The sequence below is a fragment of the Hipposideros armiger genome, unplaced genomic scaffold (assembly GCF_001890085.2).
Source record: "Hipposideros armiger isolate ML-2016 unplaced genomic scaffold, ASM189008v1 scaffold_944, whole genome shotgun sequence".
NCBI lineage: Eukaryota > Metazoa > Chordata > Mammalia > Chiroptera > Hipposideridae > Hipposideros > Hipposideros armiger.
The window spans coordinates 137,040-163,505 of record NW_017732294.1 but is presented as its reverse complement, the minus strand read 5'-3'; the positions used below and the strand labels follow the sequence as shown (position 1 = coordinate 163,505).

At 43.4% G+C, this 26,466-nt stretch overlaps 1 protein-coding gene and 1 pseudogene across 2 annotated transcripts; both read left to right on the top strand.

Moving 5' to 3' along the window:
• Window positions 1-5,590: 5,590 nt before the first annotated feature.
• Window positions 5,591-25,035, top strand: UPRT (uracil phosphoribosyltransferase homolog). Of its 2 annotated transcripts, XM_019630791.1 has the most exons (7): window positions 5,593-6,050; window positions 15,351-15,393; window positions 18,753-18,822; window positions 20,051-20,113; window positions 22,310-22,471; window positions 23,122-23,220; window positions 24,550-25,035. In XM_019630791.1, exons 1-7 carry the CDS (start codon window positions 5,728-5,730, stop codon window positions 24,654-24,656), a joined length of 867 nt encoding a protein of 288 aa, XP_019486336.1. In that variant the 5' UTR covers window positions 5,593-5,727; the 3' UTR covers window positions 24,657-25,035. The 2 variants fall into 2 exon arrangements, with proteins under 2 accessions (XP_019486337.1, XP_019486336.1); XM_019630792.1 differs by lacking the exon at window positions 20,051-20,113 and having other exon boundaries at window positions 5,591-6,050.
• LOC109375412 (WW domain binding protein 1-like pseudogene) lies at window positions 11,071-12,900 on the top strand (annotated as a pseudogene).
• Window positions 25,036-26,466: the final 1,431 nt, after the last annotated feature.

Sequence of the window (26,466 nt, the reverse complement as noted above, 5' to 3'; positions counted from 1 at the left end):
CGGCCTTAAGCCTCTCTCCCCTCCCCCTCGTTTTTCCAGATCCCAAGAGCGGAAATAGTCTCTCTGAATCTTCCACTACTTCTAGGGCCGGCATTTGATCGTTTTTCTTACACAACCTGGAACATCATAGTGATAGCTCCTCTCTCTTCACCTAGACTGCCCAGATAAAATACAGGATGTGCTGTTAAACTTGAATTTGGATAAACAACGGCTCATTTTTTAGTATGTCTCAAATATTGCATTTGCTACAATCTGGAAACCTTACCTTGTCCATCTCTTAACTCTTCTCTTACCACCTCCAACTCAGTGCCACACTCCACTCTGCATTTTCCCTCACATTCTTATCTCCTGTGCACTAACACTTAGCGGACAGGAGACGACAAAGGCTAACTTGCACTGGAAGGAAGCTTCATCCGATAGATTCCCTCTCCCTCTTGGCTGATTGTTCTCTTTCGCGCAAACCTTGGGTCCCTTTTCCTTTGATCTGTGGCTCGTGAGCACAGTTTTACGTTCACACAGCTTTACTCTGCTAATTTGCCTCTCTAGCTCTGCCCTTTGGTTCCCGCGCCACCCCTAATTATTTCAAAACAGTTAGATAGTAAAGTGAAAATGTATGTAAAGTCCATGGTTAAAGGCGGGTTTACATTCTTTTGTCACCACTATCATCAAACAAAAGGCTGTTGAAATATGTTTACAATTATCAGGAAAACCATTTCCAACTGTAAATGTTACTTGAAACCCTGGAGACAGTAATGCAGTTGCAATTTTGTATTCATTGCTGCATACTCAAACCTGTCACACAAGATGCAAATTATGAGCTCCTTTGGCAGAGGCTCCCTGAGAACAAAGAATATGCATGGCCCAGGCAGTTACCTTTACTTTGTTTCAAAACTCATATTACACTACACTCCAGGTTTCCAGAGAAGAGGATGCTTGAGCAGAGTTATTTAAATAGCAATGATGTTTCTGTTGCACAGGTTGAAGGGAATGCCATGTAAATGAAATGGCAAGCTAAAAGCCAGAAGGCATAAGAAAATGTTTCCAGGTTCAAGAGTCCAGGGAGAGTCTGGCAGAGTAGTCGGAAATGAGCCTGGGTGAGCAGGGGCCTGACAGTGAACGGCCGTGTACTTCATTCTAAGAAGGTAATACTTGATCGTGGAGCCAGTGAAGGGTTTTAATCAGCAGAGTAACATGATCAAATCTGTGTCCCATTAAATGACTCTGGCTTCATTGGGAAGTTTGGACTGGAGGCAATTCAGATTGGAGTCATGGCATTAATGTGATAATTCGGCCCTAAAATAAAGGCCTCAACCTGGCACCCACAGCGGCAGTAGATCAGTTTCTGAGATATTAGGGACATGGCATTGACAGGACTTAGTGAGTAATTCGATGTAGTCAGCAACCATTCTGTTAGAGAACAACACTACACTACAGAAACCCTAGGGTCTTCTAATGAGTTCTATAATAGTAGGGCTGAATATTGCCACTGAATCTTTCTACCCAGGTAAGGCATTGTCCAGTAATGCTCTTTTTTAAAATGTGGGAACCTATACAATATCTATTTTGTGAGAGATTGTCAATACAATGTGATAACATAATATCTTTAATTTTTATACTTTAAGAAACTCTCATACACATTATCTTGCTGGATCTTAATAACAGTTTTTGGGGGGCTATTCCTAATTCCTAGTAGATAAAAAAGACGAGGGCCACATGATGATAGAATCAGAGCTAGAATAGTGGTATTCTGACTGCTCTTCCAGTTCTTTATATTAAATATGTTGCCTACAAACACAAGATTTAATTGGAAGTCTCTAGAGGCCATATAGAATCATGAGATTTTAAATCAGGCAAGATTTCAGAATTCTGAGACACCTGACCCTACAGATAATTTCTCGGGATTCTGGAGAAGTTTCACTAGAATCACCTATAGGCATTATTGTCTTGGAACTACAGTTGTGAGGTCTTTTAGTGGAGTCAACATATTTTTACTGAAGTAGCGCTCATTGTAAGCCAACTCCTGATTAAGAAATGTGAATAACATTGGAATACCTAAGTAGTTACTCTATGATGAGCTACAGGGGGCAAACATGAGCCAAATAAGCCAAAGTAAATTTCCAGTGCACCAGAAATAGAACATGAAGCAAGTGAGAGTTGTGAACTGCTGGAGAACTATAGCAACTTGCCTGTAGATAAGTATCCGAAACAAATTAGAGGAGTATACAATAAAAGCCACTATAAATAGCTGCTGTAGATGCAGATCACATGATACCACTTTAAGCAATAATTATACCTATGGATAGTATTTTGTAAGTTACAAAATGCTTTCTCATACCTTATTTAATACAAAAACCTTGGAGGTTAGGTATTATTTATTCCCATATGAGAAAATAGGCTGAGACAGGTTGTGACTTGACGGAGCTCACAGAGCTAATAGGATGAAGACCACACCTAGGTTTTATGACTTCAAATACAGTGCTCTTTTCATTTAATTACAACTGAAATATGGAAGAAACACTTGAGTACTTCAGGAAGGCCACAGTTGTCTTTCCTGTTTCTAGAAAACACCAGAATTTATTCCTACTTAAGTGCCTTTGCACTTCCTTTCCCCTCTGTCTGGAACATATTTCATGGAGACTTTTTAAATGACTCATATCACCTGTTTAGAGAAGTTTTCTGGTACACCATATCTAAACAAGCTATCCCCTGTTCCTGCCACACTCCATGATAATGTCTTGTTTTATTTCCCTTAAAATCTCACTAATTAAAGTGTGGTCCAGGGACCATCAGCATTGGCATCATCTGGAAGCTTATAACGTACTGTAGAATTTCAGGCCCCACTCCGGACCTAATGATTCAGAACCTACATTTCAATAAGAATTCCCCAGATTATCGATATGCACATTAAAATTCATGTAATTTTTTTTTAGCTGAGCCATCCCGCCACCTGTTGGCAGCTCAGCAGCAGCTCAGCTCAGGCTGGGAATCGAACCGCTGTTGCTCAGAGCTCACACTCTTGAGCAAGCTCTTAACCAACTGAGCCACTTGGCCAGCCCAGCACATTAAAATTGAGAAGCAAAGTCCTTGAGACTGGTATGTTGAAGTAGCAATTTCGAATGGTCCAAACCATGAATAGCTTCTCTCTTTAATCAGGAGTATGGGTGGTTATGGTGGTAATGTCTACCAGAGATACTGAGTTTGGCTGGGTAATTCCCTGAAGTCTACATTGAGGTTGTGGTATTGTTGTTGGAGAGTGGGCCCTTCTCGGTGCAAAGTCCAGGTCCTTGGCAACTCGAGCAAAGAATTGAACAAGATGCCGGAGTAAAGGAGTGAAAAAGTAGTTTATTAGAAGAGAAATTACATTCCAAAGAGTTTGGAGCGGGCCACGTGCACAGGTGAGGCTCCGAAGGCTCAAAAAAGGGAGGAAGGGGTTGAAAAAGGGAAGAAGCGGTAAAAAAGAGCAGGGTGGACTTCCCAGGACTTGGAGATTTTATCCCCTTTCTCTAGAATGGGCTCTTCCCCTTTGGGCGTGGGACCACTTGATTGGCACCTGTGATTGACAAGAGGTACTGCGCAGGTGCGAGTGACTGGTCTGATCTAGTTGGGTATTTTGTGCCCATTTGTTTTCCCGCAGGGGAAGGTAATTACAATACAAAGGGGAGTTTTGGGTGGAGAGGGGATGTCCCCTTGGCTGTCCCACTCTGTGGGATGTGCAGGAATGCAGAGACCCAATGCCTGCCTCTAACTGCCTGCCCAGTTTTCCCCTTGAGAGACGTGATCCCCATAAAATCTCTATGAGAAGCTGAGGGACAGGAGGTCTCTTCTTCTGTAGCTGCTTCCTGCTGGGCAGGGGCGTAGAGCTGTCCCTGCCTATTGGGGGATTCTTCACGGAACTCGCGCCCTAGCTGATCTCAGATGAGAGGAAGGGGTCTCGAGCTCCGCCTGGAAGGCTGTGTTGGCTTCTTTGGTTGTGACTGGCAATCTTTTTTTTTTTTAATTGGGGAATTGGGGTATGGGAACAGCGCTGGGGAATTGGAGGAACAGGAACAGACAAGTCCTTTTGTTCTTCAGTCTAGTTGTGGAGGACGTAGCTTCACTGGCCCAAGTTGGCACCATCGTTGTGCTCTTCCCGGGTGAGGCAGATCAGTCACCGGCTTCTGGACGGCAGCTACTGGCCGCTCAGGCTGGCTGCTGGCTACACATGGTAGCCCATGGCAACCCACTGCAGCAGGGGCTGCAGACTACGCCATCGCCGGCGACTCCCGGCAGCCCAGCTCCACGTTGAGCTGTTGTTCAGCATCTTAGCTGTAGAGGGCAGTGTCACTGGCCCTCATATGTGGGATCCGAACCAGGGTCCTCTGGCGTCCCAAGCCAGCTCTTAACCAATGCACCACTTGGCTGGCCCAGTGACTGGCAATCTTGTTGGGGTATCCTCTGTATCCCCAAGGCCCCTGAATGAGGAAAAATAGGTTTTAATTAATAAATCTGTTAGCTCTCATGAAGCCTGTGGCCATTCAGCCTGTCACTCAGGTGGCATGAGTTGTCTGGGCCCAGAATGGGTTTGGCATTCAGCTTACTGGCCTGGGGGTATTAGGAAGTCACAGGCTTCCAAGTAGTTATCTGAAGCAGGGGTAGTAGATTTCTATGAACAATCTACTGTTAGGATTTAGAAACTGATTTACAAAGCAATCAAGAAGCAGGGGGATAGGAGAATTCTAGGATTCAGGCTAGGAGCAATCTTTAGCCTAGGATTCACACAAACTGGTTAGAAGTGTAATAATCAAAGCCAGGGGCTAAGAAACTAAGAAACTAGGGAGGAGACTTACCATTTACATAGGAAAGAACACTTAAAAGTTTCTCAGTGGTGGGGGTGCAGCTAGGTTGGCTGGTAACAGTAGGATGATGAAGTTTATTAGCCTAGAGGAAGTCAAGAAATACAATACAGGCGGTGCAAAAGATGGTGGTGGAACAGGCACCTAAACCGCAGCTTTGATTTGAATACTTGATAAGAACAAAAAAAGAAGCGACATGCTAGCGTCGTGATCTTGGACTTTCAGCCTGAAGAGCTGTGTAAAATAGATATCTGATTTTAAAGCATCCAGTCTATGGTATCTAGTTATAGAAGTAAAAAGTGAGTGAGGTAGGCAAGTGTATGAGCTTAGGAAGCTGCAGATTGTAGAACCGTCTAGTAGACGGCAGACTCCTGGGCAGGCTGCTGAGCATATTTTATTTGATCTTTTGGTTACACAGACAAGCTAACTGAAGGTGCAGTTACTGAAGTATAATGTGTCTGCAAAGACACAAAGTGTGAACACAGGGGCCTTGTGGGTGTAATCATTTTATCACCCTCCACCTCTAGCTTTTCCTAGGTCTAATGGCCACGCTAAATTCCGCGTGCAGAATCCCTAGGGTGTCACGGAAGCATCCCTAGTCTCAACAGATCTGCCAAGACTAGGCGTGGGAACCCACGCAGGTGGGCTGACTGCAAGGGTTAACACGCAGTGTGCAGCAGAGTGGCAGTGGCAGAAGCCAATAGGGTGTCTAGGCAGTCTATGCGCCTCGTAGGCGGGGCCAAAGGGAAACTTAGGAGGCCTGGGGGTGACTGGGCAGCCAAGCGTTGAGGTTCTGAGGGGGCGGGGGCAACCGGCAGAGCACGTGAGCATCGGCCTCTTCTCTCCTTTATCCTTTAGGAGTCGGTACCTGCAGGAACAGCCACGCGTCCGGTGTATGGCCACGGAGTTACTGTGTCCGGACTCCATGCCCTGTCACAACCAAAAAGTAAACTCTGTCTCAAGCCTCGAGCCGCCGCGACCTGGCGACGTGATCCCGGATCATGCGGGAGGAGACCGCGCCCCGGCGGAGGGGGAGTCTCAGGCCTGCAGCAATGCCAGCCTCAACTCAGACAGCAGCGGTGGCAGGAGCAACTGTGACGCACAGCCTGGAGACTCCCTCCTAGGGGACTGCGAACTGTCCGGGCAGATAGGGGCGCAGCTTAAGCTGCTGCCCATGAATGATCAGATCCGGGAGCTGCAGACCATCATCCGGGACAAGTGAGCCGAGAGCGGAAGGGGGAAGGGAGGGAGGTGGAGCGTGTCTGGGGTGGTGGTGGGGTGGTGGTGGCGGTCATGAGAAGTAAAGGGACTAATGGGTAATTTCCCTGGCTTTGAGAAACTGGCCTGTGGAGATCTGGGCAAGGCTTTTCTTTGAAGGGCCGTCTCACGTGACCCAGACCTGCCGCCCTCTTTCCTCGTCTGTGCTTTGCGTTGCGGAGGAACACTTCCAGGTACCCTCCTGCTTCCTCTCTGTGTCTTCTGAACTCAGAGGAATCCTAACACATCCCAGGGAGGGAAACGTTCCTATGTTACCTGTCGCGTGCCTGTCCACGTGGTAAAGCCGTAACCCACAAATGGTTACTACCCAAGGTTACTCTATCCCCCAGTCACCTCAGGCTCACAAATAAAAATAAAGCAACTTCAAGAAAATTCTTTTGGGCTCAACTGGCCATCTGGCCCTTTAGCGTTCGCTATTACACATCTGTCATTTTCTGTAAGGTCTTCCTGTGTTGGGGTTTAGGTTTACTTGGTCACGTGCAAGCTTATCATCCAACTCTTATCAGGATTGTTTTATTGTAAACTTACAAAACGTCAACTGCTTCCTGCATACTTAATGCAGGAAAGGGAGTCTAAAGGAGCCTTTGGCGCCCCTCCTAACCCCAGAAGCTAAGGTAGCTCAAACTTCTTGTTTAATGCTATTTTGATTTCTCAAAACTCATGTTGTAGACCAGGTTTCTCAAGGGATATGTACAGCTGGCTTGTATATTGGCAGCACTTTAAAGGAGTAGCTACTGCATGTCAAAAATTCCTTTTTCACTGGGTACTTTCACCGTTTAACATGTTTATTGAGTCAGGATGCCACCCACTAAATCTTATTAGTCACTTATTCTCCTGATTTGTTCCCCTACCTCGCTCACATCCACACATTACTAAACAATCAACCTGATGAATATTCCACTTTGATTAGATAACTGCCCTATTTCAGCAGCTTTCTGCACCTTCTCGCAATCTACTGAATAAAGTCAAGAATCCTTAGCTTCACATTGAGGCTCCTCTTCATGGTTCCCTGGAACTAATTTCAAACATCCTTGCTTCTGCTCTCATCTAGAATTGTCCTTACTCCTCTGCATGTTCAATTCCTACGTATTCTTCAAGGTCAAATTCAACATTAAATGTCCACCTCTGCCAAGAAGGTTTCCCTAGTCATTCTTCCTGTGCCAATCTTTCCTGGCCTTTTTAATGCAATATTCACCTTTTATTTCGTATATTGGTATTTACCTATCAATCTTATCTCACCTATCAGATTTTAACCTCCTTGAGGACAAACGTATCTTTTACATTTTCGAATTGCAGCCATGCCTTGCAAATTCTAGACACTCAATTACTACAGGTTCTTTTCTGAAGCTCTTAAAAATTGTACTGATGAAACTGTACTGTGTAAATGTTTTTAGTGAACCCATATTGAAAACCACTGCACTCATATGATCTAATGAAGTGATCTTAAAATGTAGGCGGCGTAGGCTTGGTAGTTAGGAAGCTGAAATAAAACTTACCTGTAAAACAAAGAAAATAGGATGATGATTCTTGTTTCTGTGGAGCAGGAGTTACTGACCTTGAGTCTTGGACCCCACTGCTCCTGTAGATGGGCTTCAGAAATTATCTGGGAAAAGTTATTTGTATGTGCATTTTTAACAGTCTTTTTAAATAACCTCTCTACTATGATAATTCACATACAATAATCCACAGTTGAAAGTGTATGATTCATTGGTTCTTAAGTATGTTCATGGCTGTGCAAGCATCACCACAATCAACTTTGCATTTGTAAAATGAAGCTATTGATAGTATGTCATGGAGCTCCTGGGAGGCTAAAACACAATAGTTGACTGTCTGTGAACATCTGTTATACGGTGAACAGCGATGTGCCTTTAAGGCACTTCAAGCCTTCATGTGTGGATTTGTACATGCTTCGGATTGCATCCGTAGATGCTGCTTTCTTGAGCTTTCAAGAGACAATAAAAGGAGTTAAACTGTACACACAACTCATATTCTAACAACTTTAAAACCCTGAGAGATTCCAGATCATTTTTGTCCTGCTATGAAATAATATGGAAAGTCTTAGTACAATCTTTCATAACTAATTGATGCTTAGTTATTTAGGCTGGAGACAGTGTTTTAGTTTTGTTTCTGTTCATCAAATCTCTTAACAGAGGCCTGTGTTGCTTTTTCCTTCAAATATCGGCAGCCCTCACACAAATGAGACAGGATATGATGAAGTGACCGCCCCTTCCATAACTTACCATTGGTGCCCTACACAAGCCTTCCTCGGGTCGGGGCTTATGCTCCTGTCTGTTTGATGTGGCCTCATGCATGTGCACTAAGGACCTGTCTGATAATAGAAGACATTGGAGTACTTAGTGTTTACCTAGTGAAGGGATCGCTTTCTGAATTGACTGACATGGGGAAAAGGTTCCAGCCAGCAGGACTGCATGTTGTAACTATTAATATATAATGTAGGCAAGATCGAGAACATTGGATTCTAGCTGTACTTTAATTTCTAAATCGACTTAAAGTAAACAGTATGGGTCTCAACGTGTCTAAAACAGCAGGACCAACGTTAGTAATTATTGTTTGCAGTGGGATGACTTAGAGCAGGGACAGCTTTAATTGTCAAATAGCAGCTCTCAAGAGATGAGAGTTCATATTAGGTTCTCATAGTGTGTCCCTTTTTTGGAAAGTAGAGCAGGTACTTATTATGCAAAAGTTAGCTGAAGCTGATATTTTGGGGGAGACTGTGAAAGGTGTTCAAGTGTCTGTAAAACAAAATTACAGATCTGGTTAACTCTGATCACTTAACCTAATATAACTTTTCTATGTAATAAATTTATGTGTAACTTCAGAAATTAAAAACGAATATTATAAATGTGTTCCCAACATATGTTACTGGGCATTTCTTTAAGACAAACCGAGACTTTTTTTCTTTATTGAAAAACTGTGTTCTGGTTGCCTAGACAACTTTGTACAGGTCTAGCAAACAGGGCAGTATGCTTCAGTAATTTTTTTTTGTAGTTCACTGACTTTTTCTTCCTTAACATGCATGTTGTAAAGATTAATTATAGAAATGAAGGGTGCTAGTGTAATAGTGTAGTTTCATTTTAAAACCACAGTACATAAAATAGAGCCTATTTGAAATGGGCTCTCTGTGTATGTAGGTGTGTGTGGATAGATATTTCCGAGTCTGGGGAATATTTATATATAAAAAATACAGACTTATATTGTTGGTATTGCTCAATTATGGTCCATATTTTAGAAAGTTAATGGAACTGAACAGGAAGAAAGTTACTCCCCATGGTGCACAGCAGTGCCAAACACTGAACACCAAGTTTTGTGGTGGAGAAATTAGGGTTGCTTTATTTGCAGAGCACAGTGCAAGGAACATAGGAAGCTAGATCGCTTCAAGCCCAAACTCCCCAAGGACTTACAATTTGGGGCTTTTAGGGGCAGAAATCATGAGTAATCACGAGTAAGGGGGTCCAGGTTCATGGGCTGTGTTGACTGGTCAGTTCTTATGCAAGCTCTAGCAATCTGCATGATTCAGCTCTTGGTGGCATCTTGTCCAGGCGTACGTGACTGCAGAAAGGTGGTTTTGAACAGAAAGAGAGTTCTGTAAGACATGTTGGGGTTGTGAGTCAGTGATGTTATCTTAATAACAGAAAGAAGAGAACAAAACCATATATTTGATGTTTCGCAGGCTACATTCTTGTGTTATCTCAAGCAGAGTGGACCTTCTGAAACCTGCTTTACAGGCAGGCCTACAGGCCCCAGGATAGGACTACATTCCAGCATAGCAATGACTCTTAAGAAGGGCCAATTTAATCATTTTAACTAAAATCTAAATTCTAACATATCTAAGCTGTGAGGGTTTGCTGTCGGCTTCATTAATAGCCATAATATGATAAAACTGTGGATACTCTAAGAAACCTTGCATATGCCATTTTGATGCTCTGTGGGGGAGCATTTTAGGTATGCTATGCATAGGCAGATGGAGATTTTGAAGTACATAAACTGTAAATCAGTCTGTTTAGTCTAATCATTCAACTTGTATGGGAGAAGGAGGAGGAACAATACTAGACTTTTATGTACAGAAAAAAATTCAGCCTTTTTTTCTTTTAAAGATTTTATTAGGGAATTGAGGGAGGGGAACAGCACTGGAGAATCGGGAAAGGGGAACAGACAAGTTGCTGTCCTTTTGTTCTTCAGTCTAGTTGTGGAGGACGTCACTTCACTGGCCCATGTTGGTATTATCATTGCGCTCTTCCCGGGTGAGACAGTTGCTCACCGGCCATTGGACAGCCGCTCATGGCGGCTCACGGCAGCTCACGAAAGATCACACCTACTCCTGGCCAGCCCCACTGCAGCCTACGCCGTTGCCGGGGACTCACGGCAGCCCAGCTCCAGGTCGAGCTGTTGTTCACCATCTTAGCTGTAGAGGGCGCAGTGTCACTGGCCCTCATGTGGGATCTGAGCCGGGGCCCTGCTGCTCAGAGCTGGCGTCCCAAGCCAACTCCTAACCAATGCGCCACTCGGCCAGCCCAAAGTCAGCCTTTTAACATTCCCTTTTTGGTTGGTTAACAGCTTGAGCAAACCGGGAGTATTATTACTTGGGTACCTCAGGATATGAAAATATTGACCAGAAAAACAAACACAAGAAAATGGCAGAAAGATCTAGGGAACAAAATATTTGATTGAAAAACAGGCAAAAGGAACAAATTGTCAATCAATAGAGAAAGAGGTCAGAAATTAGGTTATGCGTTCTTGAAAGCAGTGGCAAAAGTATAGCATTTATTTGTACTATTATCCAAATAGGATTCCAAAAATGTGATGTGTTATTTATCTTGGTAATATGGGTTTTAGAGCTCGGTGGGAGACTGATCTTTCCAGTTTCTGTCTCTAATGTTGATATCGAATAAGTGTTTTCAATAATATTTATTAAGAAGAGGGAAGAGGAGGAGCAGGAGCAGGAGGGGGATGGAGAGAAGAAGGCTCCTGGGTGGCATGGTGCTCCTGCTCCTCCAGGCGCTGCCCAGCCCCCTGTCAGCCAGGGCTGAACCCCCGCAGGATAAGGAAACCTGTGGGGGTACTAACAATCAAAGCTACATGTGTGACACAGGACACTGCTGTGAACAGTCTCAGTGCTGCAACTACTACTATGAACTCTGGTGGTTCTGGCTGGTGTGGACCACCATCATCATCCTGAGCTGCTGCTGCGTCTGCCACCGCTGACAAGCCAAGCACCGCCTTCAGGCCCAGCAGTGGCAACATGAAATCAATCTGATCGCCTACTGCGAAGCCCACAATTACTCAGCGCTGCCGTTTTATTTCAGGTTTTTGCCAAACTGTTTACTACCTCCTTATGAGAAAGTGGCGACCCGACCTCCAACTCCTCCCCCACCATACAGTGCCTTCCAGCTAAGGCAGCAGCAGCTGCCTGCACAGTGTGGCCCTGCGGGTGGCAGCCCTCCAGGCGCCGATCCCACCAGGGGCTCCCAGGGGACGCAGAGCAGCCCCCTGTCTGGGCCCAGCAGAAGCAGCACGAGACCTCCAAGCATCATCACTGACCCTGAGCCCTCCGACATGCCAGCCAACCCAGCAGCCACCAAAGCCCCTGGAATGGAGCCCAGTGGCTCTGTGGCCGGCCTTGGGGAGCTGGCCCCTGGGGCCTTCCTGGACAAGGATTCCGAATGTAAGGAGGAGCTGCTGAAAGATTACAGCTGCGAGCCGGGCAGTGCCCTCCCTGACAGTAAGGACAAGATGCCTGGCAGACATCGCCACTTCACGGGTGACTCGGGCATTGAAGTGTGTGTGTGCAACCGGGGCCACCACGACGACAACCTCAAAGAGTTCAACGCGCTCATTGACGATGCTCTGGATGGGCCCCTGGACTTCTGTGACAGCTGCCCTGTGCAGCCCCCTGGCGACGAGGAGGAAGGGCTCTGCCAGCCCTCCGGGGAGCAGCCCCGAGAGCCTGGGCACCCCCACCTGCCACGGCCTCCCGCGTGCCTGCTGCTGAACACCATCAATGAGCAGGACTCCCCAAAACCCCAGAGCAGCAGCTCCCCCAGCTAGAGCAGGCCCTGCTTGTACCTGGGAACTTGGCAAAGCAACCAGGGTAGGGGAGAACCACAAGAGAAGCATTAAGTGACTTTCAGAGAAAGTGGCACAGCCACTTGGTTCTTTTTTCTTTTTCTTTTTCTTTTCGTCCTCCTCTGCTCCTGCATTTTCCTATATCTCCAGGTACTTGGGGTATGGATGCCTCTCTCCCGCCACAGAAGCACAGTGTTGTGGAGGGCTAAGAAGTTGGCTCTGTGACTCATTCCTCATACCCGACCCCGTCCCCCCCTTCCCCATCTCCCTTTTTCCCCTTTTCCAGTCACATCTCACTACCTGCTTGGGTCAGAGAGATGTGTGTTTTAGGAACCCCCAAAGAAGGGGGCTGAGACTGTGCCCTGGGGTGACTCTTGGTGATGGAGTACATTTTTTGGTGTTAATCTCAGTCTGGGAAAGGTGGCAGGTCTTGGCCCTGGGTGAAGAAGGAAGCCCACAGAGACCCAGGGGTTGTCACCCCTCGCCACTGGTGTCTGCAGAGCCAGAATTGGGCTAACACTGGGGGCGGATGAGAGCGGACGGGCAGTTGTGCGGTAGGTTGGTGGGGGGCTTGTGCTCTCAAATTCCAGGTGATGGGATCGATGCATCACGGTGAATCCTTGATGGGCCCTGCCCGGCAGCTTCTGCTCGGCTGCAGACTGGTTCACGTGTAGAAGATTCTACTGTTGTCTCTTTCGTTTTTCTTTAAAAATAAAATAAAAATAAAAATAACAAAAGCGAGCTAAAAACAAGAACATGGCCAGTGGGCAGGCAATAATTCTGTTCTGGAAAAGGGAAGTTGGTGGCCCTTTGCCAAGTTGGCCTTCAAAGAGCCCGGCTGCAGTGGAGGCAGGAAGAGGTGTTTTGTGCACCGGCGGGTGAGGGCTGCCCCTGGCACTTCTGTGGGTGCACAGCAGGCCCTGGGCTGTAGTGGTGGCCAGAGGTGCAGCTGTCTGCATCTCTGCCCTTTGGTCTGTGCCCGCAGGTGACCAGGGCCCTCCCCCATCCCAAGCACACAGTCTGCAGGCCTTCGTGTCTCACTGTTCTCTATGAACAAATGAGAAGGCTGTGGGTCCTGAGGGAGGGCAGCCCCACTGCCTGGCTCTCCCACAGTATTTTCTCTTGATCCTGAATAAGATTTTTTTTCCTTTTTTAAACCGACCACTTAGAAGAAATTCCTTGGTTATCTGTGCTTTCATTCCCTTTCCCTGTCCCCCATCCCTGTGAGTGGGGTAACTAATTGTAGCCTATGTAACGAATCCAGGTGGTTCAGGTAGGCGGGTGCAGGCAGCCGTCCAGAAGGACCACAGGATCCTCATTACTGTAGTTTGGCTTCAGATAACCAGTTGAGCTTTGATAGGAATCTGCATGGAGAAAGCAAATAGCCGAAATTAACATTCCCTGCCCAGCCCTGTTCATATGAAGAGTCTGGTTCCTTCCGCACTCTTGAACGATGATATTCAGACTAGGCATTGACGATATGGTAAGAAAGGAAAAAATATATATGTATACAAAAATAGACAAATCCAAGGCTGCGAGGTGAACGAGTGTCTGCGTTTGGAGTCCACAAAACCAAAATCCATGTTGAACCAAGTGAAGTCCGTATACAGTGACTTTTTAGATAAACCTGTGTGTGTCTGTCCATTGTGTGTTGAGCCCCTGACCCTGTTTTCCTGTGAATATACTTTGAATGGCAGCCATTCTGCTCATATTAACCACACGTTTGGAGCAAATATGGCCCTCTCAAGGTAATTAATTTTACGCGCTTACTGTTTACTAAACAAATGTCTGACTGTGTACTCGGGTGTGTACTCAGCAGCATTGTTGACCACAGTCCCCAGTATCTGCCAGCAATGCTGTGCTCGAAGTAGAGGTTTTACTCTACCCATCACTGCAATTTGCACATTGCTCTGTGGACACTCGGAGGCCTGTGTTCTGTTCCCTGTAAATGGAAACGTGCTCTGAACCTGTCTGCTTCCCTCGGCTGCTCCTGGCCCTGAGTATCAGCCCCCAGGGGGTGTCCACAACCACTCGGGACAGAAGACGAAGGTGGAACTTCAGACAGAAGCTTAATTGGATCTTCAGTGACAAGCTTGGACTAGCTGGGGCCTAGACGTTGGCTGTGCCCAGAATTGCCAGGAGGGTTTGGCAGACACCACAGGGCTTACCTCCCTCTGCTGAGGCCCAGTGTATGCAAGCAAGCTGGTGTGTGGCGAGAGTGGGCGGGAGTGCGTTAGCAGCCCTCAGAAGCCTTCCCTTCCACCATCTAAAACAAAAAAATCCCAAACAACTTACTGAAGTGTCTCCAAGGAGATCAAGTTTTACCAAAATGAATCCTTCTAGAGTTAACTGGTCAAATGGATGAATTCTGGCCCTCTCAAGTTTCCTTCCCCAGTTCAAGTGGGGAACTGGTCTGAGCGTGAACTGTTAGGTTCACTGCAGCGTCCTACCTTAACAGCACAAGAAGAAGATGGAACTGGTGGAGCTGGGCGTGATTCCAGCAGTCACAGTCTGGCCTCTACTACAGGAGGCCACCCTATAAGGAGACAGATGGAAATGGGGAGTCGAAGGACCAGTTAGAGGGCCAGGGGGATTTGATTGAGTCAGGTTTTCCAGGTGAAAGAAGGAAGGGGTTGGTTGAGGGTTTGGTGCTACAGTCGGAAGATTTGCAAATGCTAATACATTCCTATGTGAGGCACATCTCCATTTGTCAGTTATTGTGAATATGTGTTTTTTAAGCAATAAGATTCAGCTGGTCAGACTTTTCTGGGCAGTCTCAGTGACACATTTCCTGTGCTGTGATTGTTCTGAAGACAGAGTGGCTCTAACCACTGTGAGAAGCCCAAATAAAATCGATCCCAAAAATGCTAAATATATATATATATATATATATATATATATATATATATATATATATATATATATATATATATATATATATATATATATATGTATATATATATTTATTTATTAAGCCATTCCATTTAAGTTCCTGTATCCTAGTAAAAAATATCTTTCCATGTAATAGTCTGTACATGTCACCTTTTAAGTTTTTAGTATGTAATAGGTGTTACTATCAGTGTTACTATGTGTGTTAAGTAATATTTTATCTTAAAGCTCTAATCTACATTAAAACTTATACTACTTTTTTTTTAGGACAGCCAGTAGAGGGGACTTCATGTTTTCTGCGGATCGTTTGGTAGGTGGAAGCTTTCCACTTTTATTTCATTATTGTTCCTAGCAATATAATCATAGTAGGCTGAGGGGCTTTTTTGGTCTAGAGCAGGGGTTGGCAAACTTTTGAGATGGAAGAGCCGCCAGGGGTCAGCAAACTGTGGCTCACGAGCCACATGTGGCTCTTTGGGTACATACATGTGGCTCTGAAGTAAAATTGAGAATGAAAATAAAACTATCATAGTTTCACTTACAAAATTTTTAAAGGATCTTATTCACATAACTGTAATTATGTAAAAATATATTTATGGCTCTCGAATAATTTTTAAATTGTTGTGAGGGACAGGATTGGCTCTTCCAGGGGTCGGTAAAGCTTTGAGACAGAACGTACCCAAAGAGCCACATGTGGCTCGTGAGTCGCAGTTTGCAAACCCCTGGTCTAGAGCATTCTGGGGGTGAGAGAGATTGTACCAAGTAAGCATCATATTGCTACACTTCTGAAGTATTGTTTCTACTGTTGTATTAAAGCTCTATCAATCACCTTCACCTCAAAGTATTGCCCATGAACTCATTCTCTGTGGTTCTCAGGTGCCACTGCCTCTCAAATGGACCTTGTAAGTAACCTAGTCATGAGTAACCCTTAATACCTCATCTGAGGGCAGTGAAGTACATTAAAGGAAAACCAAGGATGTAAGGAGACCTCAAAGCTACCATATGATATTCATGTAATGCACAGAACCTAACTCACTTGTACTTTACATGGGGTATTTATTTTGCCTCTTGTGTTCTGCACTATCTTCACATGTGAAATATTAGGTTGGACTGTCTATGCTTTCCTCAAGGACTTTCTGTTAAGAATTGACCACGCTCAATTCTGTTTAGCTAGTGTGATCTGAGAGGATCTCAGGCCAAATTGGGTTGTCTTCAGGGTAAGCACTGTGTTTCCTTCTTGGGTTTATATGTAAGTGTGCTCATGCTTGGAATGCTGTGCTTATTAGCATTCATCCAATCATCAAATAGACATTGGACTCCTATAAGTCAGGTGCTGTGCTAGGATGTGTTGCCGATGGAGGACATACAGCAGTGAACAGTACAGACTTGGTCCCATCTCGCGGAGTTTACAATCAAAATTCAGTATTTAGTTTGGGAAACAGAGAACAGTGGCTTATTAACTTTCATTTAGATTTTCCCTATGGAAAATCTTTATTTCAAAAGAGTGTAGACAACTCCTGTTCTACTTTTGGTTTGAAATATTCTTACTTCAGAGGCCACTTCTATTTACAATTATTTGAGTTTGTAAGGGCAGCCATAACTTGGATTGCATCAAGACAAATGTAGTTGACCTTCCTGGATTGATGGCTCATTCTGTCATTGATATATGTCATTATCAAACCAAAGCAGGGTTTGGCAAACTGCGGCTCATGAGCCACATGCAGCTCTTTGGGTATGTTCCATCTCAAAAGTTTGCAGACCCCTGGAAGAGCCAATCCTGTCCCTCACAACAATTTAAAAATTATTCGAGAGCCATAAATATATTTTTACATAATTACAGTTATGTGAATAAGATCCTTTAAAAATTTTGTAAGTGAAACTATGATAGTTTTATTTTCATTCTCAATTTTACTTCAGAGCCACATGTACGTACCCAAAGAGCCTCATGTGGCTCGTGAGCCGCAGTTTGCTGTCCCCTGGCGGCTCTTCCATCTCAAAAGTTTGCCGACCCCTGAACCAAAGGAAAAGGTTCAAGGAGGAAGGAATTTGTGTCAATGGCTGCGGTGGGGAAAACAGAGGTCTTGTTCACTGGTAGAAAATGATTGCTCTTTCTTTCGCTTTCTTTTTTCTATAGAAAGTAGGAGTTAAGTTCATGGTTATTGTAAAGTGCTTGCCTGAAAGGGCAGTTATTATATCTTAGTCAAATGAGATAATAAGGAGGGCAGCCGAGTGGCTCAGTTGGTTAAGAGCTCACTCAAGAGTTTGAGCTCTGAGCAACAGCGGTTTGATTCCTGGCCCGAACTGAGCTGCTGCTGAGCTGCCAACAGGTGGCAGGATGGCTCAGCTAAAAACAAAACAACAAATGAGATAATAAGGACCCAGGGTATAATTTACCTGATGGGGTGATAATTGGGCCCCTTTGTTCTCTTCAGTTGGCTGTGAAGGTCCTGCTGTGAAGGTCCTGTTTTGGGGAGGTGGGGGTGGAGGGATTGGAGCTGTTTAGGGTTCCAGTGCTGAGGGTTTCTAGTGCACTGTCTCTTCTAGCACAAAGGTCCCATTGGAGTGGACAGTTCCACCCTGAATTTATCAGGATTTGTTTCCCTGGCACTCAGATCTTAAGAGGTAAGACTCTTTAGAGGAGTGTTAGACTCCTAGGGGGAGATCTAGGCTCTTCAAGGAAAAGGATCCTCTTCCCTTGCAATATGCTCTTAAGGAACAGTAACCTTGCCAGCCGAGTGGCTCAGTTGGTTAAGAGCTCGCTCAAGAGTTTGAGCTCTGAGCAACAGCGGTTTGATTCCCGGCCCGAGCTGAGCAGCCACTGAGCTGCCAACAGGTGGCAGGATGGCTCAGCTAAAAAAAAGAAACAAACAGTATCCTCTACAGAAGGTGGAGGTTACAGGTGAGTGTGCTGGCACGCTGCAATATTCCTGAGGTTCCTGGACCCTTTTCTCTCTAGCGCTGCAGGCAGATGAAGTGCTGGCCTATTTAGCACAGCTGCCTGCCCTTTGTCCCTGCTGTTCCTCATTCTCATTCACTAATGTAATATTGATTGAAGACATTCGCATTGCAGACCCAACACTGCCTGTACTTTAGTAGGCTCCAGGTGTCCCTCCTAAGGAATATCATCTGTGGTTTGTAGAGGCTGTTTCTAGTAGATCTCAGGGACCCTGTCCTCTGTACTACATATTGAGATCACTAGGAGCCTTTTTTTTTTAGCTGAGAAGGCCCATCTCAACTGGTTCCACCTCGAAGCTCAGTAAATGGGTTCAGCCACATCCACTCATTTATTTCTTCCTAAGAAGTTTCAGACTTTATTTGCATTATGGTGGGCTTTGTTAAGAAGAATGTAACTTAACAATTTCAAGGTACTGAGACAGGTTGACACATGCACCTTGGGCACTATGTCCAGAGAAACCAGAAGTTTATTACTTCCAAGGGTGTCTGCCATGATTCTTGTCTCTTGCTGTAGTCATGCATCTCTTTTAACAGAGCCTGGACTGACTGAATGAGAATCAGAAGGCATACTGGCACCTTTGGTTGGCACTCATGTGCCTAACCAAGGTTGGATACCTAGCAGCCTGGCATTTGGATCTCTCTCTCTGCATCCTTGCCTAGCGTGTTACTGAATTTTGCTTAGCAGATTTTGAACTTCCTCTTTCTTTGACTTTCTAGATCAGACTTGTTGTGGAAGAGGGATTGAATCAGCTACCATATAAAGAATGCATGGTGACCACTCCAACAGGTAACCAGGGCTGTTACCCTCATATTTTCCTCATAAAAATTCTGAGATAGAACTGGGGGGAAATGGAAAGAAAGCAGTCTGAGTAAATCGATATGCAGAATGACAAGTCGAGGTGGAACTGCTCTTTTAAACAAGTTAGTAAACATTTAGTGAAGAAATTTGTGTGGCTGACTTTTTGTTAATGGCTTGCTTGTCAATTCAAGTTAAAGCAGCGGTTCTCAACCTTCCTAATGCCGCGACCCCTTAATACAGTTCCTCATGTTGTGGTGACCCCCAACCATAAAATTATTTTTGTTGCTCCTCTATAACTAATTTTGCTACTGTTATGAATCGTAATGTAAATATCTTTTTGTTTTCCGATGGTCTTAGGTGACCCCTTTGAAAGGGTCATTCAATCCCCAAAAGGGTCACGACCCACAGGTTGATAACTGCTGAAAAGGTTAATAAATAGTCTTCAGCATGCAGCTGTAACTTTGATGATGGCCCATTTGGAACAGAGTTAATAATTGCTGGCAGCTTATCGTACCTCTGTGGGAAAGCTGCTGGTGTTAACAAATGGGTGGACTGTTTTGGCATTGAAACTCCAGGTAAAAGGATGAGAAGTAAAAAAGAAAAAGAAAACTACAAACAATGAGAATTGGAGATGGTGTTTTGTTCTACTCAAATAGAAAGCAGCCAAGAACCCTATTTCAGGGATCTGAAATTCTGATTTAATTGTTTAGTAAATAATGGAAGCTGTTCTATTCAAAGACTGCTGTTATGCAAATTGGGGGCTGAGCTTACTGCATGATAACTGATACAAATTCAGGATGAGAACAAGGGTTGAACATATCTTGGTAATGACTTCAGTCCCTCGCCTGCTTTTTAAGGCAGAATGGGGGTCATAGAAAGGGACGGAAGGGGGAGGGTCTCTGCTGTGGCTCACAGTGGGGCCAGTTTGAACTGATGAGGTTTATAGCATTCTGCTCTGAATTCAGTTTGAGGGCTGTGTTTGTGAATATCATACTATCATGTGTCCCTATTCCCCCTCGATGAAGCCCACAGATTTCTTATAAAGAATGAAGAAATAACTATGGAAAAGATTGACTCTTCTTATTACTTTCCCAGAGAACCTAAGACATTATGCAGTGTGTCTGGACAAGGGTTGCTTTAAGCCACAGACACTTGATAAAATGAGTAGGTTGCTCCAATGATGAAAGAGAAATTCTTTGGTTTTGTTTCTCAACAGGGTACAAGTATGAAGGAGTGAAATTTGAGAAGGGAAATTGTGGGGTCAGCATAATGAGAAGCGGTAGGTCTGCGTATGTGTGATTTTCTCTCTGTGTGGAAACACTCGCTGTTTGCCAGCAGAGGTGATCTTGTCTGTCATCACTGTAGCCTTAGCTTACATCTCACCACCTATGCTGTCCACCCTGGAATCCCGGCCTGTGTGCATCTGCCCTAGTGGCCTAGTTTTATATTCGCTGGGTATCTGACCACATTGGCAAAAGCAGTAAACTGTCAGTAACTTTAGGTATTTCCAATGGCTGGTCTTATAAATGTTTTTATGTTTGAGTCCAACTGAAGGCCCTTCTAAACCAACCTTAGTGCAGCCAAATTATATGCCTGTAACTAGAACCTGTACCTGTTACATGGGGATGATTATTTCCATTCAGCAACTTAGTTAATTAATTCCTTTTTTTGCACAAGATCCAAGGTACAGTGGAAGCCCCACTTACTTGCACTGGAAACAGATGGATAATTATTATTAAAAACATATAAACATTCCCTTTTTTCCTCTGGCTGTGAAGGTCTGTGTGTGAATAATTGAATACCTCAAGTAAAATAGGAGTTTTAAAGTCCCTTTGTATTAGAAGGATTTAGCTCTCAAACAATGATACGTTTTTCAGGACAATGGTGTTCGACCTTTTGAAACTGATAAAGACCATGAGCATGGGCTTTTAAGGCACAGTCTCTTCTGTTTCAGTCCAGTTCCTGCACTAAAGGCAGCAGCATGATCCTGGCGCCCCTGGTGTCACCAGATGACTGTGGAGTGATACAGAGATGGGTTGTTTTTAACCTTAAGTGCTTATTGGTCAAATTTCATATATATATTAGAGACTTTTTATGTTTACAGTAGTGATATAAGGTTTCCTCTTAAAGTAAATATAAATGAAAACAGTTAATTTAAAGAAAAAATATTAAGTGAATAATAGTAGAAGCAGAATTCTTTTCTTAATTAAAGTTTATTGGGTTGACAATGGTTAGTAAAGTTACATAGATTTCAGGTGTACAATTCTGTAACACATCATCTGTATATTGCATTGTGTGCTTACCACCCAGAGTCAGTTCTCCTTCCATCACCATATATTTGATCCCCTCCCCCCTTACCCTCTAGTAACCACTAAACTGTTGTCTGTGTCTATCAGTTTTTGTTTGTTTGTCTTGTTCCTTTGTTGCTTTCCATTTTATATCCCACATATAAGTGAAATTATATGGCTTGAAGGTGGTATGAGGATGATTGACTTTTGACAAATACTTTGTTAAAAGAATTCACACTCAGGGCCAGCCAAGTGGCGCGATGGTTAAGAACTCGCTTGGGACGCCAGAGGGCCCCGGTTTGGATCCCACATATGAGGGCCAGTGACACTGCTCTCTACAGCTAAGATGCTGAACAACAGCTCAGCCTGGAGCTGGGCTGCTGTGAGTCACTGGCGACAGCGTAGGCTGCAGCCCCTGTGGCAGTGGGTTGCCAAGGGCTACCGTGTGTAGCCAGCAGCCAGCGTGAGCGGCCAGGAGCCACGGTGAGCGGCCGTCCAGAAGCCGGCAACTGATCTGCCTTGCCCGGGAAGAGTGCAATGATGGTGCCAACTTGGGCCAGTGAAGCAACGTCCTCCACAACTAGACTGAAGAATAAAAAAGGACAGCAACTTGTCTGTTCCCCTTCCCCTGATTCCCCAATAAAATGTTAAAAAAAAAGAATTCACACTAAAAAATAGCTCCATGTTCAGAAACCCAAGGTGCGGGGCAGGAAGGCAGGGTATTGTTGGTTGTGGTTCTCTGGGGGGAGAGGGAATAATACACTATTTTTTCACTATTTGCCAGCAAAACCTCTGCCACTGAAGTCATTGCTGAGGCTAAGTGATGATTCCTGATGCCATCTTGATCTAAAAGGAGATCCTTTGGTCTGTAGCCCCATTCTTACATACACCTTTTATGGTTTTTCGGATGAAAGTAATAAGTTTAGGTGTTTTAAAGGCTCCCTTAAAATAATACGAGTAAAATGTTCAATGATATTGGAAAAACTCAGGGAGCAGCTTAACAAAACACTTTATTTCCTGTAATCATGGAAGTATGACAGCTTATCCTAATTTCATTGACCTGCACTAAGTATAAAATATGAGCATATCAGAAGTAAAGCTGTTACCTCAAGAAGACTTGCTTCCATCTTGACAGTGTCCATCTCTCTGTAACCCTTTTTTCCTTCTTTTTTATTTCCTTCTTCAAGGTGAGGCTATGGAACAAGGTTTACGAGACTGCTGCCGATCCATACGGATTGGAAAAATCCTGATTCAGAGTGATGAGGAGACACAAAGAGCCAAAGTATATTATGCCAAGTTCCCCCCAGACATTTACAGGAGAAAAGTCCTTCTGATGTATCCGATTCTCAGTGAGTGGCTTGAGTTGGATCTGTAACCTTTGGTTAGGGTTTAAATTCCACTTAAAACTTGCCTTTGTATAAAGGCAAAAACTACTTCTAAATGTGTTTTTCTCTGTTGGATTTAGATTTGCCCTGGACAGTTCACTGGAGAATTTTACTGTGTGATAAGAGTCAAACTGTATTAGCACCAAAGAGCTTCTTTCTTAAAATGAATACATTGAAGCAAAGGATTGAGTGAGACACAGAACATAGATTGAAATGTGTCCCTTGTCTAGCCCAGCGAGCATAGCCATGATTATCTCAAGGATTCATCTCCTCTGGATGAAATTTTTTTTGTCTTATTTGGTTTCCTCAACTTACTCAGATCACACATGGCATGGTCTCCTGGGGTTAGGGATTGAGGGTGAGTGTTAAATTTGATTTAGTGGGTGTTAAATTCATACTGAATGAATTTAGGGCTTGTTGTGCATTAGAAAACTGAAAATTGTGTGTGCCATGTTCATTATTGAAAATAACACCATTGGTGAAGAACAAGTACCTTCTTCCAATGAAGCTTTGCCGAGTAGTGTCTTAATCTAGATACTAAACTGCCTTTCCTTTGGAGAAACATTGAAGACATTTTGAGATAAATGTTAAGTTGGCAATGCGTTTGGTTTCAGGCACTGGAAACACTGTGATTGAAGCTGTGAAGGTTCTTATAGAACATGGAGTTCAGCCCAGTGTTATCATCGTTCTCAGTCTGTTCTCCACACCTCATGGTAAGTGCTGCCTGAGGCTCCCTGCATGTCCATCTGTCCATCCTCTCATCCTGAGGGAAAGCTTATTTGCTTCCACATTAAATCTAAAGCAAATTTGGGGAGTTATAACTTGTGTTTCTCATCTCTAAGCTTAGTGATAGTATTTTATATGATTCTAATGTTCACATTCAAATGGGAGAGTATGAAGTAACCTCAAGGAAGGAGGTTGCCATTGTTTTCCTGGTGGCCATGTTTGGGTGGAGCCTGAAATGGCCCAAAGGTCCCTATTTCTGCAAACAGCAAGAAACATGAGGTTCTAGCCAGCCCTGGGGTCTTACTGAAGTAAGCTTCACACTGTGAAGCAAAGAGCAGAAGTTTCTTAGGGGTAGTAGATTGGGGAAGGGGGGTTATCACTTTATGAGGGGTGTAAATGTGTAACTATTACATTGTTTTGCACACCTGAAACTAATAATAAACAAAAAAGAGCAGAAGTTTCTTAAGTTAGATTTCTGCTCAAACAGCCTGGTGATAGAACTGAGTGTTCACCATTTCCTGAGGAAGATAAGCCGAATTTCAGACCCCACTTCTTGGCCACACAATCTAGGACAACTGTGCAATTATCCTAATAAAATAATCATAGGTACATATAGAAATTTAGCTTTTAGGATAGTCATTGTAGAGTTATATTTAGAGTAAGAAAAATTCAAACATATGTAAATGTCTTACAATAAGGAAATAGTTAAACAAATATATATTCCAAGAAGTCCCTGCACCTGTGTTCCAGTTGAGAAACCATCATCTTACGTATGATCCTATTTTCAAAAAGAACTACATTCTCTCTTTTCCATCTGCCTTTAAAATAAAACAAAACAAGAGACTCTTCAGGGGGAGAGTTGCTGTAACTGATTATATTTTTCAAATCTGGGATATAAAACAATTTGGTTGTAAGAATTTATTAGTGAGTGGGCGGAGTATACTCTGACTACTATCAGAGCTTTTCAGATGTTAGACATTAAAAAAACTAAGAAGGGCCGGCTGAGTGGCTCAGTTGGTTAAGAGCTCGCTCAAGAGTTTGAGCTCTGAGCAATAGCGGTTTGATGCCTGGCCCAAACTGAGCTGCCGCTAAGCTGCTAATAGGTAGCAGGATGGCTCAGCTTAAAAATAAATAACTAAAAAATAAAAAAACTAAGAAGAGATTAACCAAGTCTGACTAGGTATCCAAAGGTCATTGCCCTCTGTCCTCTGTCAATTTGGAGTCTAGTGACTGACTATAAAATTCTTGAACTCCAATTACTGTTACCAAAAAAATCCCGCAATGACTATAATTTTCTTCCTCTTCTTTTTTTGAAGGTGCCAAATCAATCATTCAAGAGTTTCCAGAGATCACAATTTTAACTACTGAACTCCATCCTGTTGCACCTACACATTTTGGACAGAAATACTTTGGAACAGACTAAGTTATTGAGGGAAAATTAATTTTCTTTTGTAATAGTACAGTTATGTTTTGACTTTGTACCAGTGTTAGTAATTCACTTGAGAAGTAACAGAGAAAATTGTGTTAAAGATGCTTTATAACTTTTGGAAGTGCGTGTAGTAAAAAGGAAATACTTCAGGCTTATTTATTTTATTTGCTTACTTCTTGACTGTTGGCACCGAATTCAACAATGAAGTACACACAACTCTTGGAAAATATTTTAATAATATTCTTTATACAAATTGTTGATCCCTAAGTGCACTGAAACTGTTCCCTAATTTCTGAGCCTCTTGGTTTGTAGATTGCTTGTAGCCACAAATAAAACTGAAATGGGAGTCAGTTCTTTGGCCCACTATAGTTTACATTTTGTTGAGTTTGTTTTTAGTTCTAGGGAGTTCTTGTTTATGTGGCTTTCATTTTTGTTGTTGCCTTCCTCTACTCTTTACTTCCCGGTACTGTACATGCTGGTAAGTTGGAGAGGATGAAAAAATAACTCATCCTGGAATTTTACATTTCCTTAATATCCTCACTGAATTGGCAGACCCAGGATGTATGTATGCATAGCTCTTCTGTCAAGCCATTATGGTCTTCATGTCTCATTTTCTACCCTGTATTTCTGGTAGGTGCCTTGCCAACTGTAATGCAGTGAAGAAGATGGTGGGGACATTTCCTGCAACTGGAACTGTAACATGAAATGACTTAGATTGAACCAGTGATATCTGGATGCTGACAAGGGAGACCTAAGTACGGTCTATCCATGAATGCTCTGGAAAGGAATTGGTGGTAGTTTTGCTGAGTTGTGGGAGGAAGGGCAGCTGGGTCTTATGGCCAAGAAGTAAATTCAAATACTTGATATTATTTCCAATTTTACTTATTTTTTAAAATTATTTTTCAGTTACAGTTGACATTCAAGGTTATTTTATATTAGTTTCAGGTGTACTGCACAGTGGTTAGGTATTTATATAATTTATACAGTAATCCTCCCATAAGTCTAGTCCTCATCTGTCACCATACATAGGGCTTGCAACATTATTGACTCTATTTACTCTATGCTGTACTTCTTGATTTTTAATTTGAATGTTTCTAGTAGAGGCCTTTGATTTGGAAATTAGTTATTTTTCACGTTTGTCAACTGTAGATACATTAAAATGGGAGAAATACCATGATATTTTTAAAAAATCCCTAAAATGTATCACTACACCACTGCTCCAGAACAGTTGGCACAGCAAGTAGTCCACTTCTCTCAGACAGAAAATATAAAAAGGATGCTTATAATAGAAAATTGTCTTTAAAAACCCATTTCTGACATTTAAACACCAATGTGAATTTCACTAAAAATAACATACATGAGCTAAATATCCCAACAGATGTCATCTTAAAACTTGTTGAATTTGGTGAGAAACATTTGGTCCCCTGTTGTCTGAAGAGAGGATTGTACATAGTACCTGCTGTGTACATAGCCCATCTCACCGATATCCTTAGCAACAACCATTCTGTTGCTCAGCCAACTGCTCCAAAGCCTCAGGTAATGGGGTGAAAGATTATGCAAATAGCAAATTCTGAAACTATAATAAACTCAATAACAGACTTTGCATTAATTGGTAACCTGTAGCTCAGTTTGATAAGGTAACACAGTAGCACGTACAGGTTCACTCATTTGATGATTCTATAAAGATGGGACCCAATTTATGGTAGGAATTCTTAACTAGGGTATATGAATATATTTCAGAGTCTCTGGAAACCCTCTGAAATGGTAAAATTGTGTGTGTATAACCAAAATAAGGTTTAGAGTC